The following is a 20,741-nucleotide window of genomic DNA, read 5'->3' as shown; positions in this document are numbered from 1 at the left end:
AACTTGTATGAACATTTAACATAGAACTGGTTATAAATGTGTGACGCCAGAAGACACCTAATTGGTAATTTAAGTGATTATATGAAATTGTGACTCTGTTTTTATAGTAAGTTATTTAATTCATGTTTTATTTATTTATTTATTATTATTTTTTTTTTTTGGTATTCATGAGCAGATTTTAAGAAACAATCACGAGGATTTTAAAATTTGTAGATGTATTAAATTAGTCTCCTTAATTTTGTTTTAGAAATTGTTCTCATAACCTCAAGCAGCTTATTTAGAATTCTCTTGAAATTTATGTGATCAATATGGACATATATTTCAATTTTCTGTTGCAGTGCTCTTTGCAGACAAGTCAATATATGAGTATGCAGAAGGTTCTAAAATTAGGTACAAAAGCCAATCCTTATGACAGGCTGTGGAGTCTTATAGGGTTGTGAGATGTTGAGGCTTACATTTTTTCTAGAAAACTAGCTCACAGATAGTGGTGAGGGTGTCAGCCTTACACACCATCTGCCCTTTACCCCCAGGAATATTCCTGGTGCCTGTTTCTGTTAGAGGCTGAGTCGACTCCAGGGCCATAGTGCAGCTGGAAGGATTATGTCAATGAAGAATTCAATGACCTCATCGGGAATCGAAGCCGCGACCTTGGGCCTTGTAGCATGCTGCCTCAATCAACTACGCTACCGCGTACCCCGTTTCAAAATCAGAGGGTAACAAAGTGATCTGTGAGCTGACTGTATAGAAAATGTGGCAGTCTCAACATCTCATGATCTTATGGGCCTCCAAGGGCTGTTACAGGGATAGCTTTACCTTCAGGGCCATAAAATGATATTAGGGTCATCTCATGAATAACTGGAGTACCTATTAACTGAGCTTAGTTCAATCTTCAGTAAATTTTAGCAGAATTGAAAATGTCATCAACAGTTTATGCATATAATATATGAAAATCTAAAATTTTGTATATTATTTTGCCTTTAGCTTGACATAATTGGTTCTCTGGTAACAGAGACACACACATGGTATGCACAGGGAGCGTAATTCTATAATGTATTTTATTCATTACAGGTTTGACATACAGTAATACAGCATTCACACTTCAATTCAGTAGCACCTGTGCCATCTCAGTTTTGAATCTTAATGAAGAAGAAAGATCACTGTAACCACTAGTAAAATCACGGATTCCTCAGAATGCTGAGTGTTACAAATGCAAGATTTGTGGCCACAGTTGTACTGCCTGCAATCACCTTTTTCTTTGGAATCCTGCCTATTGCGTTTCCTTCCCGACAAAGATGCCCTCTTCTAATCTCAGCATTTCTGTGCTTTGGTGCTGGAGTTCTACTCTCCGTATCCTTGCTTCACATGCTGCCAGAAGCACATGCAGGTGCGCCTGATCTAGCTGAACTCTCCTTCTGCATTGGTTTTCTTTTTTTGTACCTTGTTGATGAAGTGGTCCACTTCTTTTGTGCGTTTTGCAATCGTATTGGCAAAGAACAGGGCTCAGTTTTTGGATTCAATCGTTCAACTTCTGTTTTACCATCTTCATTGTACCGTAGGGCAGCAGAACAACAGCAGCATGTCCTATATGACCAGAATAGTTTTGATGGTGATAGTGGCAGTGATAGTGAGGAGACTGAGCTTCATTATGGAAACCGTCTCAACAGTAATCATCCAAGACGATTTTCTGGTGGAAGTGTTACAACTGAGCCACAAGGTGCTGGAAGGGCAGTAGCGTCTAGCTATGCTCAGTCACTTTGCAAGAATGACAGACCATCTACCAGTTATGGTAGCATGAGCACCACAGAAAGAAACATTGTTGATGCTGAGTATGGTATTCATGTCAGTCATAAAAGCAATGGAATGCAACAGACTTCAGCTTCAGCAGATTTGAGACAAACAGACTTAACGGGCTCTTCTGTATATAATGCTATTTATCTCTCACAAAGAAGGCGAGATACAATTATGTCAACCCATAATTTTCTTGCCCAACAGGAGCAAAGTTATGGAACTGATCTTAACATACTGTGTCATATTAAATATTCTCCACCATGTCCACAGTCTAGGGTAGGTCATATAGGTCTGTTCATAGCACTGACTTTCCATGCGACATTGGAAGGCGTAGCTGTTGGTATTGAGCCATCAGCTGAACAAGTACTGCTGCTGGCTGGAGCATTAGCATGTCACAAGTTTGTAGTGGCGTTTTGCTATGGTCTGGAACTTAGGGCTTCTGGCCATGGATGTATCGGTGTGTTTGGACACTTATTCTTTTTGTCACTTGGCTCATTGCTAGGCATAGTTCTTGGCGGATTACTGGCAGAAAATGAGCATGTTCACATAATCTCTGGACCTGCTGTATCCATTATCCAGGTATGTGAGTTTTGTGAATTCTCAATATGAAATGAAAATCTTATTTACAGCGCAGCTTTTCAACAGCTGATTAAAAACTGCAGTCTTCTGGGATGTGATGCCCTAACATTTTGGAGGAGCCTGCAGTTTTCAAGTTTAGAGTCCTTATCCTGAAGATGTTCCTCCAAAATAATGTTACCTGTCTACTAAAGTAAGTGGTTTCACATCCTAGAAGGCAATAATCTGTATTGTCACTGCTGTGAGAACCTCAAATCTTACCATCAACTTTGTACCGCATCATTAACCTTTAAGTGACGGCCCTTTAAATTCCGGTAATGGCAGCGGGATGGATTTGATTTAAATACCCTCAATTTTAAAGCAATAAAAACTGTAATCATTTCTAAAATTGCTGTGATTTGTACAATTTTTGTGATAAACGAACCAAATAAACGCTGTTTTTTCTAGAAAGAATGTAGAATCAGATATTGTAATTTACAGACTTTATAAAACGTGTAAAAATTTTTAGACTGATTCCAATAAAAAATTCCCAAATTTGTCGTCTCTCTACAAGAATTCAGAGTTCTTGGAACGAAGAATGTTGTATGTAAATGTTGCAAAACAACAGCGGATGGTTTATGTAGCCATGTTTAATCTTGCATGTCTCTAAATATTATACACGTACGTCATTTCGATATGAAGAGATGTGGGGTGAGCATCTATTCTTATACAAGAACCCTGATTCTTTATTATCGCTTGTCGCAAAAAACAAGCTCTCTCTTCTCACTCTGCTGGAAGTAGATTATAAGTACTTTCATGGTTAGCATCCTAATACTGCCAAGCAATATCAAAAGCGTGAACCAACCATTGCGCTGTCTCGTTAGGAAGACGCTGACATATTATTGTAACTTGAATATATGCATTCAACTAAGCTGTTAGGTAGCAAACATGGAGAAGAAGGATTTTCAGTTATTCATAAAAAGTTCTTATATGATGTAATGTATGGTTTATGAAATACAAGAACAATTATTTATGACTCCATAGGCTTACAGTATTCTTTGAAGCATGAAATAACTTGCAGAAACAGATTTGTATCACTGAATGCTGCAGTCAAGCGGGCAGCACTGCTGCTTGTATAAATAAATACATAAATGAATAAATGAACAAACAAACAAACAAATAAATAAATAAATTTGTATTTGCAGTAAGGCTAGTGTGTCAAATGGAAATACAAAAGATACATCAAGAAGAAAAGTGGATCCTTCATTTTAGTTAATTTTTGTTCAAGCCTTTTTCTCTTGCTTTTTTTAATTTATTTTGTTTTAAGGTTGAAATATTTCAGACATTGAGAAATAGAATGACAACAAATTGGTTATTTGAATCTAGTAAGTTGGTCAGTGTTAAAGTTAAACTTTTAATTGTGATATGACAGAAATACCTTTGTATGTTGTAAAATAATTCTAGTAAAACTAACTGTAATACACAAAATAAATATGTGCAGTATAAATTTTTCATGCAATACAGTTACTTCATGGAGCTGAGAAACATACTTGGAACTGAAAGGGAGACCAGGCAGGATTCTCAAAAAGACTGCATAAGGAGAAACTTCATAATTTGTATTCTTTGCCGAATATTATGATGGTCAAATCAGGGACGATGAGATGGGCAGGGAATGTAGAATTTGCGAGTGAGGAGACAAATACATGCAAAATTTTGGTAGGAAACCCTGAAGAAGAAAGGACTTTTGGAGGATCTAGGTATATATGGGAGGATGATATGAAGTGAATCTTGAAGAAATAGAGTGGTAGGCTCTTGTGAATATAGTAACAGATTTTCAAGTTCCTTAATATGCTGGGTATTTCTTGACTAGCTGAAAAAAACTGTTAGTTTCTTATAAAGGACTCCATAGTGTTAGCTAGTTAGTAATACCTAAAATAAATTTCAGCATTTTGCAGTAGTTAACTTATCCTCCTCAGGATTCTTGTACAGGGCATTTTTGTTTTACTGTCAAAGCCTCATTAAACCCCATAACCAAAGGCCATATCCTTGTTCTTACAGTACGAGTGTATTTGCTAAATTACAGAAACTGTCTAAAAGTTTAAAAGAAATGTGATATTCTTAATGCAAATTTATTTTTGGACATTTCTATTTACAGATTTATTATGAAAACTTCTATCTGTAAGAAATGATATTTCTGTTTTTTGCATTAGATTAATTGGTGCTTTGTTTCAGGCAATTTCTGCTGGAACTCTTCTGTACATTACAGTATGTGAAGTATTGCCCAGAGAACGTGCAAAATGGCATCACCATGGTGAACACAGGGCTGCTGGGATCCTACAATTTGCATCACTTGCAGCTGGTTTCTGTGTCATGTATGCTGTTACCTCTTATGTAAATAAAGCATTAACTGAAGGATAACTTAAGAGTGTGGCCTTATGGGTTATAACACCATGTGTTTTTGTATATGATTACCAACATTTTAGAAGAACAGATGTAGCAGTATCTTTTGAAATGCTGGTACTCAGTTGTGTCTCAGTTGTACTGTATTTATGGCTTTTGTATTTGTATGACTTGTTCCACATCCTACAGTCATTCTGACTTACTTTGGATCTATGGAATGTAATATATAAGTATGTGCATATGTATATGTATGTACTAGTTACAAAACTAATACCTTTCAAAGCAATTTTTATCACAATGCAAGTGACACAGAATTGTTAAGTAACTAAAATCGTCCAAATAAAAAAAGATTAAAAGGTGAAGTTGCCCCATACTTAATCAGTTAAGCACCATGCCATGAAGCTGTAGGATGAATGGATGTACGAGTATAGCTCCACCATTTTTGAACTTGGCACTTCATGGAGATGAGTGGTCAGCTTTGCACCCTGGCTGCTTTACCCCTGGGACAAGAGCCCCCAGTACACACTTGATAGAAGGTTAAATTATCCAGATATTACAGACACAAAATAATTGAGGAAATGGTTTGTACCTCTTATAAACTCTATCATTATCAATGCAGCATAACCACATGATGTATGAGTATTTGTTACAGTTGAAAACCTTCTGCTATAAAAATTTTGGCAGAGAATTTATGGTATGTTGCCATTTGCAAGGACAGTATTAACATTTACATAAAGAAATTGATTTTGATCATGTGAACTGAACTGAGTTGGCTAAGGATTGCATCCAGTTGTGAAATTTTGTAGCGAGTATTCCATAACAATATTCATATTACATATTTATACTGTGTGAAACCCAAGAGAATTTTAATCTGTGTTGGGATATTTTCTATATTTATTTGTATTTCATTATATGACACTGTTAACAGCTCAGGCTATATAACATCGAATGATCTGATGGTACTTAATTGGAAGGGATGTGGAAGGTAGAAATTGTGGCCTTAATTAATGTACTAAATCGGAATTTTCCTAGAGGAATTGAGAAAAATCACGGAAAACAGACCCATTGTACTCAGTGTTCTGGCTGAGATTCAAACCTGGTACCTCTTGAACATAGATGAGAAGCATTATGAATTATCTCAGTAGAGTTGAGACAAATATAAGCTTAACATCATCTTATAATTCGGTAATTCTCTTCATTATCATACAGTATGCTGTACTAAGAATTAATTCAGATCATGAACATTACTCAAAAGCTTACATTAAAAGCAGTGCATTTTGCAATTTGCATTTTGCATTTTGCATTTTGTATTAAGCACTAATTTTCAGCTATTTCGATCAGTGACTATGTGAAACGTCAATGTTATTTATAGAATCCGTGTTTCTGTATAGAAATATTATAATTTAATTACATTTATAAAGTTCGCACCACTTGCTGTCATACCTCTAGCCAAGTCAGATTTGTGTCGTCGTCATAGTCCTCATCATCACCATAATCATCATCTTATTTTTCTTTTTCGGACATTTCCGCTTTATGTAGAGTGTCTAATAACCAAGCCTTTCTATCTGTCTATCTCTTCCCAAAGCTGCTTCTTATTTTATCTTATGCATTTCCTTCCATTCAAAACTTTTTTTTCCCTCTTGATCTCTGTCTTTCTTTTGGGTGTTTTCTTTTTATTTTCATGCTCAGGACTTCTGGGATTCTCTCCGGTTCATTCTTAAAATGTTTCCATATTATTATTTCTGTTATTTATTAATTTATCTTCCAACATATTTTATTTCAGAATCCTGTTGCATTGAAATATCAAATAGTCTTCTACTGTCTATAATGCAAAAATATTAATATAGATGTATATGACACTAATCCACGTTTAATTCACTAAAATATTCGTTAAAATGTTTAAAAGTATCATTAAAATATATATACATTCCACATTTATGTGCTACATGTTTCACAAGTCAACACATGATACAAATAACCAACAGAGTGGCCCACCCAATGGGGCACAGAGCGGCCACAATTCAAACAACAGGAAGAACAAACATCCTATAAAACCAAAATGAATAACGACATATATTAAGAGTAAATTTGGTAAATTGCAGACCTGACAAAAAGTAGATGTGGCCTGCAGGCATAATGTTGGTTACTGGGTTTCTGTGAGTTCCACCCTAATGGAAATGTCAATAAACAGTGATAAAGGTGACTAGATCTGCATGCCATCTAGGTAGAAGGCTGCCAAACAGGTAATGGCCATCTGACAGCGTCCACACACCTTTGGTTAATTTGTGATCAGAGAAATGAGAAATACTTTTAATTGTATCAGATTAGCCATTTCCAAGCTAAATGTGAATATTGTTTTTTTCTGGAACCACTATGTGTATTGGTGTGCAAATCATATTACTGTTCCACACATCTAGAAGTTCCTTTGCAACCCCCCCACCCTCCCCAATATCAGCTTTCGCAAAAATTGGTTATGATTAGTAACAGGCCATCTCCAAGCACTCTGATGAAGACTGTCATTGATGCATTGATTTACATTTTTGCATATCATGTTTATGTTACTTCCAGTTAATATGGTCATGATATTAACAAATGCTCAGCAGAAATAAATTTTAATTTTACTGCCCTAGACTTTCTACATAATAGGAACCCTACAAAGATATCGAAGTCATGCTTCATCAAATATTGTCATTTGTCACCTGTTGAACAATAAGCATAAAGTGTGCATCAAATTATTTAGTTCAAAATGCTTTTCACTTTAATATCTAGCAAGTTTCTCTAGAGATGAGCCCAGAGATCCATGAAAGGCTTCATGTTAAATTGCCTTTATTGTTGTTCAATTTTTAACCAAAATTGAAAAATCAGTATGTTGACAAATGTTAGTAAGAACTCTCTAACATAAAATTTCATGAATATTCCTTCAGTGGCTTTGTGAGTTTACATGAGGACTGACAGGCAGAGAAGGCAGGTAGACACAGCGAAACCAAAGGTCGCATTTTTGCAACGTCTCTTTGCTAACTAGCAAAAAAACTGTTTCATCCTTCGTAAGAAAGATACTGCCAAATAGGATGCAATATACTTTAAAATAGTACATAAATAATGGGTTAACTGTAACATATTTTTAATTGATGACATGGCCAAACCGTTGCTAAAATATATATGAGAGCAGCAGTCGGTATAACGACTGGCTACGGGAAGGACGGCCGAGAGGCCAGAGTTCGAGTATCAGTAGGTGCAAAATTGCTCTCCTCATCACATCCTCCAGACCTGCTCCAAGGCCCAGTCAGCCTCCTATCCAATGGGTACTGGGGGTTATGCTATCAGGGCGTGAAGGTGACCGCTGACCACTCACTTCAAACTAGTCCCGAGGTCAATTGTACGTGAATCTATACTTTCACGTCTTCATTCGTTCACATGGCATGGTGCTTATTAATTGCTCACAGGGACTTTTTAATAAAAAAACGAACAGTAGATAAGGTGGTAGATTTAATTTCAAAAGATTGCCTTCCTGTGTACACGGGTCATAATAATCGATGATATACTCTGGATCGCTTTCGATCTCTGGATCGTGTTGATGTAGAGGTTGCCTGCAGTGATCATGCCGCATTTCGTTATAGCAGACATTTTGGAAGTAAATTTGAAATTCGGGTGGCTCTTCGGTTTGTGATATTCCGCAGGGTTATGTGTGTATTTGCTTTTCATATCTTCTCAGCTACACCGATAAAACCTCTTCGAACATGGTACATAAATGCAATTAAGTAAGTCGCTGTACACTTGCAATTCGTAACATTACTTAGTGGAAATATTTGTACGAAAATTTTCTTTAGGAACTTAAGATGGTTATTGTCAAAATATATTCACAGCAATAAACAGTTTCAAAGACAGGCCGATACTTACTTTCGAGACTGTCATAGCTTGTGAATATTTTGGAAGCAATGAAGGTTACCGAAGAAAATCTACTGCGCAAATTTAGTTTTATAGTATTTACAAGCCTTTCATGCTGTACATCGGTTATTGCCGAGAATGTTTTTAGATACTGTTATTGAGCACATAATGATGTCACTTCTGTACGACTTGAATGACTTAAATATTTGTTGATGCCACATGTTGGCCAATTTGAATTAATGTTAGAAAATAAGTTTAAATATTCCAGTTAACTCCATGGAGACAAGCCCTTCTTGAGAAACTGCCAGTTGTGCAGCTACTCAAGAATTTGTCAACACTTTATTAAACTCGAAGAAGAGTCCTCTACTGGTCCCTATCCTGAGCCAGATCAATCCACCCCATACCACCCAATCTTATCTCTCTAAGATCCATTTTAATATTATCCACTCTCATATGTCTTGGTCTTCCTAGTGATATCTTTCTGTCTGTCTTTCCCAACAATATCCTGTTTGAATTACTCTTCTTCCCATTCGTGCTACATGCCCTCCTTGTCTCATACTCCTTGACTTTGTCTTTCTAATTATACTTGATGAAGAGTACAAGTTATGAAGCTCCTCATTATATAGTTTTCTCCAACCTTCCCTTACTTAATCTCTCTTCTCTCCAAATATTCTCAGCACCCTGTTCTCAAACACAATCAGTCTATATTCCTTCCTTAATGCCAGAGACCAAGTTTCACACCCATACAGAAACACAGGCAAAATTATAGTTTTCTATATTAAAATTTTTGCGTTTCTAGATGAAAAGACAAAAGGTTCTGGACTGAATGGAGCAAGCATTACCTGAATTTTAAGTCCTCTTAATTTCCTCCTAAATGAGATTTTCATTTGTTTCTGTTGTTCCCAAATATTTGCATTGTCTATATGTGCTGCATTCTGTTGTGTGTCATGTATATTGAGTATTTTTACATCCATCGACACAACAGTTTCTTATAAAATGTAGATTATTTACATAAAAATTTTGAAAACATGACATGTTTTGCAACATCATCAGGTGTATTGTTTGTGCTTAGGTGCTGAACTTGTTTTTTAATGTGGATCCATATTTTGAATATGACTATATAACATGTAATATTATGCTTGGTATTATCTACTTTTTAGTTCCATTCTGTTGGTATTAGGTGTAATTAAATTAATGTATATCTAGTTGAATGTTAAATGAAGGTAAAAAGTAATATTAAATATATATATATTAGTTATTTCACTGGTGTACTGGTCGCTCTGGTCTGGTTCTTTCTAGGTGGGTATAATGTTACGAACTCTTGTATGTTCACATGCATTATCTCGAATCTAATCAGGTTGCAAGTTGGGTGTAATGGGACTATTGTTGAGACGTTATCATATGGTATATGAAAAATTCCCATGTTTTGTAGGTAATCATTTGGGCTCTGCCCCAACAGGGTTGTACAGGTATGTACTTAACACAGTGAGGACCGGTTGCATGATATCATGATTTTAGGACACGTTATGTTGTAACACACTGTACCTTGCTCTGGCGCCACCCAAGTTGCACGCATAGGCATAATAAAACTCTAGAATGTTTGCTTACTTGTCAGTAACTTGACCTCGCTGTTTTCTTAACCCACTATAAACGAAAATGCTTTGGTGCTCTTCGAGCTGTATGTTTCAGCCAGTAGTTAGTGGTGGGGTATGGACAAGGACAAATTCTTCTCCGATGAGCTAGCTGACCTGCCTTGTGAGACGCATAGCCATGGTGATTGAGAGAGTGGCAGTGACAGGGGAGAAGAAAGTATTGTGGCCACAGACAGTAAAAGTGACCATAGCTCCGACGATAATGGGGTAATAACATTGCAGGGACAGTAAAAAATTAAAAAAAAAATCACAAAAATCTAAACCCTGATTCGAAATTTAAATACAAAGCATTTCTGATGAATGTGGACCCCCAGGGCGACTCTCAGGTGATATGCGGAAACATACCCTCATGAAAATTGTGAAGAGTGAACATTCCAAGGGGAAGCATCCTTCTAGGCAGTGCCAAGTTTGCACAGTTCACAAAAAAAGGAGTATGTCTACATTTGCAAATTCTGTGTAATGCCACTTCACAAAGGGGAATGTTTCCAGAAATATCACACCCTCAAGCACTTCTAGGAGCATTGGTAAGTGTTCTCCAAAAATTTTAGTTCATAAAATTAATTAGGAGATTTTATATTCATTTTTAAAGTGAACAGTGCACAAGTTAGGATAGTAGGTTTAATAATCATGGCCCCAGGTTGATTTAAATATTTAAATTGCTGGCCCTTAATGTGTTAATTACCATCAGTAGCAGGTTGCAGCTTCCATAACAAATTGCCTAACAACATAAAACAAATAGGTAACAACAACCAGTTTAAAAAGGAACTGATGGATTTCTTAAGGGATGCTATTATTCAGTAGATTATCTCAGTGACGAATTTTTTAATGTTGGCTACTGATAAGCAGATATATGTTATATTTCTAATAAGTTTATATTTATGATCATTAATGTATTTCAGTAATAATATGAATGGACATGACCTGTCAATGTATTTTGATCTGCAGGATAAAGTAAAAATGAATGAATGAACAAACGAACATACACATACTTTTCTCTGCGTTTATTCTAGATGAATCTCCTCTTAACATATATTAGAGCTACTTTGTTTCTGTTTATGGTATTTATGTTATCTCCCAACAGATTCACATCATCATAATAGACCAGCAGCTGATGTGTCCCGTTTAATTTCAGTCCCATCTGGTTTTCTTGAAGCTTCCTAATGGCATACCCTAAAGCAAAGTTGAAAAGCGGTGGTAGTAATGAATCTCCTTTTTTTATATCATTTTGGATAGGAAATTTGTCAGACAAATGTTTACCTATGCAGAGTTTACTATAGGTTTCATTTAAATACATTGTAATCAACCTAACGAGTTTCAGGTATACACCAAACTCTATGAGAACTCCTAATTGAATTATAGCTTTCTTGAAGTCTATGAATATCTGATGTACTGTCTTATTGTACTCCCATTTTTTCTCCAGTATCTGACGAATGCAAAAAGTCTGATCAGTAGTTTGTCTGTTACATCAAAACCCACGCTGATGATCCCCAATAATTGCATCTACATATGGACTTAACCTCGACAGAATGATATTGGATGAAATGCAGTTATTGATTATCCAAATGTATATGTTCCTTTCAGTAGAATCAGCTGAACTACAGAAATGAGTACCAGGAATTGATTAAATAATTTTCCTGGGGAGTAAAGCATGGCCGGCATGTAAGGCTGACAACCTTACTGCCATCTTTGAGCCGATTGTCTAGATAACGTGGGACCCTTGTCTCACAACTCTATGGGCCTTCACGGCCTGGTACAGGGATAGCTTTACTTTTTTTACTTTTTTAATGTAAAGAGGGTAAATTCATTAAAGATGATTTTCAGTAGAAGAAACGACTTTAAACAAGTAAAGAATAATGTGCTGAAATTAGTATTTCATTGCATCAGTGAATGGAAAGCATACTGCTTTAGTAACATAACTTTGTTGTCACTTTTAAATGAGAATTTTGGGAACCACTTACCCTATTTTGATTCCCCTGTACCTTGACTTCTTTTATGTAACAACGCAGATTGAGTAACTTCAAATTTTTATATGCCATGAAAGTTGTAAGGCTACTTTATGTTTACTCTGTGTTTAACTTCCACACATACCATATGTTGTGCTAAAATATTGGCAATATTAGAAATTTGTTATTGTTTCAAAATGTTTCGTCCATAGCCTTATTGCTCTTTTATTCTTTAATAAAATCCAGGTAAGCAGTGTTCATTGTATGTCATGTACCTGAGGTGTAAAAGTGTAAAAGGAACATGCTAATTATGATGTGAAATTGACAGCTTAAAATTGTGTGTTGAGGAGTTTCAATATTTTGTACTCTTCATCAACCATTATAGGATGAGCATAGGGGGGAGGATGAGATAAGCAGAGGCATGTAGCATGAATGGATGGATGAGAAATGCATACAAAATGTTGGTTGTATCCTGAAGAAAAGAGACCTCATGGAAGATCAAGGCAGAGATGGGAGGACAATATGAAAATGGATCTTGTAAAAGTAATACGGAAGGATGTGGGCAGGATTCATATGGTCATTGGCAGGCTCTTGTGCTCACAGTAATGAATCATCAAGTATTATAAGACAGAGGAAATTTCTTAAGCAGTTGAACAACTGTCAGCTAGTCAAGAAAATGTTTGCTCCATGGACTTAGCTAAATTATAACTCTGGTCAGGTCTGTGAATAGTGTCTAAGATGTAATGTCTATTTATAAGCCAAAATTGGGCTCTTTGAGACTTTTAAATTAAAGTGGAACGTGAAGGCTGCATTTTCTTGCTCTCTCAGTCACTGTATGGGAATAATGCCATTAGCTCAACAGTCCTCAGTCCAGAAATTCTGAACTTTCCCTTTCTCAAATATTAATCTGAATTTATGTTTTAATCTGTTGACATACTGTACAGCCAAGTTTCTTATTTCGATAATTAAGCCAATCATACTTCACACAAAAGTAATATTTTTGACTGACAATATAGCAATGAAGCCAGTCACTGTAAATTATCTCTTGATTCACTTCCACACTTGTTTTTAATTTCTTACCTATGGAAGGTGAAAATATACAATTCCTTTCATTTTGTACTTTACGGTTCAGGCAAGGTTTTTTCTTAAATACAAATTAATTCATAACTGCATCACCACTTTATTGCATGGACAACTAAATAAAACTGCTACTTAGGGATTTGCCAGGAAAGTATGGCTGCTGTAAGGGCAGATTTTTCCACTGTGCAGGTCAGTAGAGTAAAGAAAACAAGAAATACAATAAATGTATCATGTAGGTATAAAAGGGATCTCAGGTATGGCAGGGGTAGTTCTAGGAAAAACCCAAGCAGCATAGTAAAGGGCAGTGCGCTAAAACTCTGAACTAACGGTAAACCAGGAACATGGTCATAACATATTCTTCTTTCTATTAAATTTTATTTCCGTGTTGTAGCAAGTATATAATTTGAAATTTCTTGAGGTAAATGGTCCTTGATAGCATTGTATTTCATAACATTTTCAACCCAAAATTGTCATCAGCATCAGATACAAATGCCAGCTCAACAAGAATGTGTTTTTATTAAGAAATCATTCATAAATATATTTAAAAATAAAATAAAAGTTATAGATAAATAAAACAATAAGATATGTAAAAAAACAAGGAAGGAATCTGAAATGGCCATAAGAAAGCATGAAAGATTGACCAGTTGCACATTTTGTGTTACACTGTGCTTAGAACCTACTGAATTGCCATAAATCATGTTCAGAATGAAATAAGTTCCGTGTTCAGTAGAACTGTTTATCTTAGAAATAAAAAAATAAAACTGATGAACTTGGCACTCCTCTTGGGATGCAGGGTTTCGAAAGTCATGGACCTGAATCGATACTGTTTCTAATGATGGTAGTAGACCCCCTCACCACCACTATGCATCTGATATGTCACCATCAATAAAAGTGCCAGTATGCTGCTGTACCATTGCGTACTGTCAAAAAAAAAAAACACTGGTTTAAATAATGCATAACTTGTACTTTTGTGGCTTGATGGGACTATGGTATATGACTGATGAAATGCTGGGTACTATTTAAGTGGACACAAAGCACCTCACCAGCAACAGTAATACACCTCTGTTCAGGTTCATTTTGTTGACAAAGTGAAATTACAGAGCCACCAGTAAAGACACAACAGAAAATCAATCAATTACCAATATTAAAAAGCTTGCTCCAAACAAAAAGTAGAAAACTAATACATTCTTGAATGTCATCTCCAAAGAATTGCGGTGCTGACCTGAAATATTTTTAAAATACTTAAACGGAATACCATATATTATTCTCTGCTGTGTGTCTGAACTCAGAAATTACTATATGGCTTGCATAATGCTCGTATCTTGGCCCTACTTACACATTTTTATTTCCCTGAGAAATGGTCCTTTATACAATTACTTTTTTTGAATGAGAGCAAGTCATGCAAATAAACCAGAGACTGGATCCTTCTCCTATACAAAGTTCTGTGACACAGATTCCATTTTTTAACAACAGAGCAGAGCTTTAAGAGCCAGAGTATATTAAACCACATAACAATGAGACTCTCAGACCTAAAGATGTAGACTTGCTGCATTTCAAGTGATGTTCTCATGACAGTGATCATGAAGATTACTTTTTTTTGGAGATATGATGCTGTGTAGTCTGGTAGATAAGTAGAAATATTTCAGAGCAACCCACTGCCTCCATCTCTAGTGCTGAAGAGTAAGGCGAGTGTGGGGAAGAGGTGGTATGGATATTTGGATTGGGAAGATAGGACCATGGCTCCAGCCATGTTTTCCCTCTACCACTATCCACACCGCTTTTTTCTTTCATGTGTAGCTTACTCTTCAACCTTTAAGATGAAGGCAGCAAGTTCCTCCGAAATGCTGGTAACATTGTGCCAGACTACATCCCAAAAGATACAAAGGCTGGTGACAGAAGTATGGCGTTTCAAAGTGAGAGATGTATGCTAGAGAAGAGCAGTATATAAAGTATCAGTATAGTTTTATAAATACATTAATGTCTCATTCCAAACACAATTATGATCTAAAATTTAACTGAATAAATAAAGACACTAATTTTACATACGATCCTAAGTTGATGTTGCTTTAAGTAGAATTAATGTTCACAGATTTATGTGCTGCATTTCTCAGTGAATTACAGCGTCAACAGCACAAGTCTTAAGACCTTGAACTCCTTTTCAGTGCAACAGAGAATTCATATATTGAATATAACAGCACCATGACTTCTAGTACTGGTCTTTTATGGGCTCATTTTGAAAACTGTTTCTCAGCTGGTGAAAAATATTGTAGCCTTATTTTAAATGAGTAAAAAGTGGTAGGCTAGGTATGTCCTCATAAGTATTATCACAAAGCACTACACTGCTATCAGTTTCACCTCCTGTTTGGATGATATATGTTGGCATTGCAATGGCAAATAACATGTACGACCTCCCCAAATGTAAACACTGGCCAATGTAGGGGAATACAGCAGAAAAGGAGAGTGTGAGTGTAAATATTTTACCTGATGATGGCCATAAATAGCCGAAACATGTTGTAAAATAATATATAAAGTTTATATACAAACTGTGGTGACAGAGCCAATAATAAGTTGTTCACACACAATATGACACTGAATTACAATATTCCTAATACAATAGTCCTTAGATGGTGTTTCTTTCCTTGACATAACTAAGGTAACTCCTTAGGAAGATATTTAAATGACCTGTCTTAATTGCTTTTTCTATTCACATGCTACATCTGCTTCTCCATTGTTTCAGTCAGGAGAATTCAGTAATGACTGGGAGTCAAGGAAAGCCTCTCCTGGCAGGAAACTTCTATTGAGTGTTAAAGAACTAGCAAGGAGAGCCCCAGGTTGAGTGATGCCATGGCTGAATGGGAAGAAGGAGCCAACTTGAGTAAGAGTCTGTTCGGGTACACTTTCACCCCGTTGCAGGGCTGCCATTTCTGCAGACAACTGCCGATGCTGAAGATCTATCTGTGCCTGCCCACCCCCAGGGATCTCCAAGAATGGTAGCCATCGGAAGTAACACTGTCTCCAGAGGCTCAATGAGGGTAATCCACCTTGTGCTCTCAATTCCTTTGGCTGTGACGGACTACAGGCTTCATATAGTGGGTTGGTGAATAATGCAATGTCTTCTTCTGGGAACTGCTCCCCCCAGTCCCAAACGCTTCTTAACATAAGAGGGTTATTTTGATCCTGTAACAGAAAATTAACTGCACTTGATTTGTGAAATAGTAATCTATTATGAAGTCAAGGTAGCAGAAAATGGATCAAAATTTGCCGGGACAAAGGATGACATAAACTTTGCATCCATAATGCAAAAGCCAGCTGCTAGTCCCACTTATGAGCCAGTCTGGCTCAATTTACATATCCAGAATGTCTTGTTAAGATTCCATTTTATATTACTCTCCCAGCTCTGCCTTCCAAATGGCTACTTAGCAGGTTTCTCCAAAACTGCGTAGAATTGTTTGTTTCTCTTATATGAACTGAATGCATGACTCTCTGTAACATGAATTTGTCTTACCAATATTACAGTAGTGTAACTCAGAAAGCACTAAATTAATAATGGGAAAAAATTTCATATTATGGTGTTCTGAGATGTTACACCATATAGTTTTTAGACAGGTACCAGTATTTTGGAGGAACTTGCTGCCTCCAACTTCAACACAAAAGAGTAAGCCAGCTATGCCCTAGTTCTGGTTCTCCCTTCTCTATGTCATGTACCATTTTTCCCCATTTGGCTTACTCTTCAATCCTGAAGATGGAGGTAGTCCTCTGAAATGTTGGTATCTAACAAATTACATGTTGTCACATACAAGGAGACCATAATCTAGGGTTCCCATACTTTTATAAAAAAATTGGACATTTCCAGTTTTCTCCTGAAAAAAAAAAACAGGACATGATAGGAAATTAATCAAAACAAAAATCAGTAATATATTATACATTAAACACTGAGAAATTTAAACATATAAAAATGAGCTCAAAATAATTAATTTAGAAACTTAAAAAAAATTCATACAGAAATAAAATGTAGGGCTTACTCTGGGAAAGCCTTCCCAGATTCACCTGAATATTTATCAGATTTGTGAACATTTTCCAAAAACACTTTTCTTTTGATATTTGGGAAAAAACTCTGAACAAGAGAAATCTTTAAAGTCAGTCTTCACAATAGTTAAGAAAAACAAAATAAACTCTGTGGTTTCAGTTCGCAAGCAAACTATACCGATCGAGCGACCGCCGCTTGTTGGCGAAGTTAGTGCCAACTTTAGCAGATAGAGGTGTAACACGGTCAGTGCAACGGATCCCCACAGCCATTAATCTCGGTTTTCTAGACCGGAGCTGCTATTTCCTTGAAATAGCTCCTCAGTTATCCTCATGATGCTGAATGGACCCTGTTTCAGAACCACTACTTCTCAGGAAATCTGGTAGCGTCAGAAATCGAACGCGGAACTCTAACCACTAGACCACAGAGGCAGTCCATAATGGTTAAGGCTTTCGCCATTTCTATTTTAAGTCTGTTTTTTTTCCACTAATATTCTTCATACTTAAGTAGTTATTTATGCTGTAACTGGAAGCTTTGTTTTGAACAGCTAGTTTTTTTTTCATGTGATTGATGATGTCCAACCAACGTCCATATGCAATGCAAAATTTTCGCGTTGCATAATACCTGTATGCATTCCGTATCCTCATTCACACCTTCAATAAATGGATATTTGCTCTTAATACTGACATTAATACTGCACTTGCATTTTGCCATCACTATATGGATGAAAACCAATAAATTTCCACAGACTCGCACAACACAACGTAATGGTCAACAAAGAATGCAGAGAATGATACAAATGGAACTTCCATTATGGAAGCAAATCAAAATACTACAAACATAAATGAAAAAAAAAAAAAAAGAAACAAAATATTGCCAACAAAAAATCTAATAATTTGTGAAACTGTTTTGTGGATTAGCCCCCAGGAGTGTTAACATCATTATAGAAATGCCAGTTGCAGAGAATAGCATCTGTTACCAAGCAGTTATGGATAGAAATCAATATTATAGAAGAGTACTTAAAACTGGAACATTTGAAATAAATCAAGGACAGTGGGACATACAAAAAAATGGGACTGTCCCGGGAAAGACAGGATGAATGGGAACCCTACCATAATCCGATCATTTGATGCCATGATAATTTAAAAATCCCATAATGACATAATAGAAACATTACAAAATTATACATCGCTTTAATTTATGCTTCCACAGTTCCTAATTTGTTTCACTGTATGGTATGTTTGTTTTTGTCCTTGTTTTCTCTAACCCAACTACCAGCCTTGTAGTGCCAGGTGATTTAAACCTCCCCCCCCCCATTCCCATAAGATAAAGGCTAATGACAATATCAGCTACTATCATGGCTGATCTGAACATAGTGCTTTACTGACATTTGCCTGGAGGATCTATAAGTTTGTGATGATGGTATATTAATACAATTATTGAGTTTTTGAACATTATTCATTGTCCTGTTTTTTTTATTTAAAACACTAAATAGAAAACACAACAATGAATAATGTCCAGAAGAACTCAATAACTGTACCAAGTAAAAGAGTTTACTACCGCACTGCACATTCAGTTCCAGTTTTGAACACAACAGTTTGGTGTTCATTACTTCACAACTTAAGTCCCATCACTTCAGATGTAAAAACGTGAACATCTGACTGTTTTAATTCATTTGCTCACCAATGTCTGCTTCTAGATCTTGGTGCCAGACATCAGGAAGAAGCAACCTACTCATGCTGGTTCTTTGCTTGCGGATTTTTCTACCCTGAAGATGGAAGTGATACATTCCTCCAAAACATCGGTTCACACAAGATCTACACAGTGCCACATCCCAGAAGACGCATTCTTCAAGTGCTGTAGTACCTTCTTCAAGGTGTGTGCTGTTCTTTGAAGCACCACCTTCTAATACTTTGCACTGGAGTGTTTATTAGAGACATCACCTACATATATATTTTTTTAAATGATCCAGTTATCCCTTTGATTACTGGTATCATCTTTACTTTCAGGTTCTTTTCCCAACTTAGCTCAATTCTACCCTGAAGATGGAGGCAGTCATCTGATAGATTTTCATTACATTCAGTGCAAACATCATGCCACTGGAAATTACACTGCTTCCATACTCCTCAGTTCCACAACATAAGTAACATGGCAGCCACTGGAGTTGGAAATGGCAGCAAATGTAGAAAGGTAAAGTTGCCCTGCACAAGCAGCATGCTGTGGAAGTGTACAGGAGTGGAGGTAGAGTTCTATACATTATTAACCTCATCACTAGATGCAAGTGAGCTGTAATCTTCACATTCTGGCTGTTCTTCCATTTATGCTATTATAGTAGCACTCAGCAGTGAAAAAGTTAAAGCAAATGATAAAAAAAATGCAATGAGTTGACTAGAATTTATTTTGTCTGGATTTCTCCAATAAAAATGTTATGAAGCACACATCATTTGTTTTGTGAGACAGTACACATTCTCAGCTTTAATTAGTCAAAAGTTTAAGTTACATTTGAAGCCATCCTCAAGACACACTTCAAGTTCATTCAAATTAAACTTCAGTGTCATGAAAAAAATCTTATTTTTTATAGTTGTGATGTTCTCCTTATATCATCTAAAGAGATTACACCAACAAAACTGAATTCATGGAATTTAACCTATACTTCTGTTTTTTTACATTGTTGACGTGTGCATGCTTGGCACAAATTTTCTATCATGTGTTTACTGCGATTTTATTCTTTTCTCCCACTGATGGAATCGGTTGTTGGTTGTTCATAATTTTTTTTTCTACACACCGGGGTTTGTCCAGTGATTGAGACTAGCTCTTTCTAATGGGCCCAACTGAGTAGGTTTATCCTTCCCTACCCACCTGAAGATGGAGACAGATCCAGTCTCTGAAACGTCATGGTCTTTTGTCTTTTACATACCAGACGATGGATGAAGTCCAAAATAAGCCAAAAGAAGTACAACAAAACTGTGTTGTTTTTCCATGATCAATCCTTATGGATGCAATGTTAGTTATCAGTGACAGTAGGAATTTCCTTTGTACTTGTACTAAGGCCATGGACAGAAGTGATGTGGATGCTGAGGATGACTCACGCCTGAGGCTTTCCACATCTTGCATACAAGGTGTGGCAATAAAGAAACCGGATTACTTTTATGACTCATTTCTGGCCACGTCATTGACGAAGAGGAGGGTAGGGCATTGACCCTTGGACTTCCCTCTACCGTCACACAAAGTTTCATTCACATGCATCGGTTAGTCTGGCCGCGACCATTGTTAGAAGCGGATCGTGTTTCTGAGCTCCGTCGGAATAATGCTGAGTGCTAATGCAGAACAACGTGCTAACATCAAATTCCTCACAAAACTTGGAAAATCTGCCACTGAAACTTACAATTTGTTGACAGAAGTATATGGTGATCA

General features: G+C 36.4%; 3 protein-coding genes across 5 annotated transcripts in view; 2 read left to right on the top strand and 1 right to left on the bottom strand.

Moving 5' to 3' along the window:
- The window catches only part of LOC111864425, a 12,687-nt gene extending 5,457 nt beyond the window's left edge, over positions 1 to 7,230 (top strand). For both annotated transcript variants that reach the window (XM_023851657.2, XM_023851658.2), the window contains exons 2-3: positions 1,069 to 2,367; positions 4,576 to 7,230. In XM_023851657.2, coding sequence (XP_023707425.1) covers positions 1,192 to 2,367; positions 4,576 to 4,761 — 1,362 coding nt within the window. In that variant the 5' untranslated portion in view covers positions 1,069 to 1,191 and the 3' untranslated portion in view covers positions 4,762 to 7,230. The remainder of the gene's footprint in view (positions 1 to 1,068; positions 2,368 to 4,575) is intronic.
- A 6,431-nt stretch (positions 7,231 to 13,661) lies between these two features.
- The window catches only part of LOC111864417 (myotubularin-related protein 10-B), a 30,780-nt gene continuing 23,700 nt past the window's right edge, over positions 13,662 to 20,741 (bottom strand). Inside the window, exon 12 of the mRNA XM_023851651.2 lies at positions 13,662 to 16,480. Within this exon, the coding sequence (XP_023707419.1) occupies positions 16,037 to 16,480 (444 nt within the window). The 3' untranslated portion in view covers positions 13,662 to 16,036. The remainder of the gene's footprint in view (positions 16,481 to 20,741) is intronic.
- LOC111864413 (m7GpppN-mRNA hydrolase) overlaps positions 16,247 to 20,741 on the top strand; it is a 60,983-nt gene continuing 56,488 nt past the window's right edge. For both annotated transcript variants that reach the window (XM_033751427.1, XM_033751426.1), the window contains exons 1-3: positions 16,247 to 16,335; positions 19,027 to 19,203; positions 19,337 to 19,517. In XM_033751427.1, coding sequence (XP_033607318.1) covers positions 19,476 to 19,517 — 42 coding nt within the window. In that variant the 5' untranslated portion in view covers positions 16,247 to 16,335; positions 19,027 to 19,203; positions 19,337 to 19,475. The remainder of the gene's footprint in view (positions 16,336 to 19,026; positions 19,204 to 19,336; positions 19,518 to 20,741) is intronic.

Source organism: Cryptotermes secundus, unplaced genomic scaffold, assembly GCF_002891405.2.
Source record: "Cryptotermes secundus unplaced genomic scaffold, Csec_1.0 scaffold511, whole genome shotgun sequence".
NCBI lineage: Eukaryota > Metazoa > Arthropoda > Insecta > Blattodea > Kalotermitidae > Cryptotermes > Cryptotermes secundus.
This window is presented reverse-complemented; position numbering and strand designations above follow the sequence as displayed.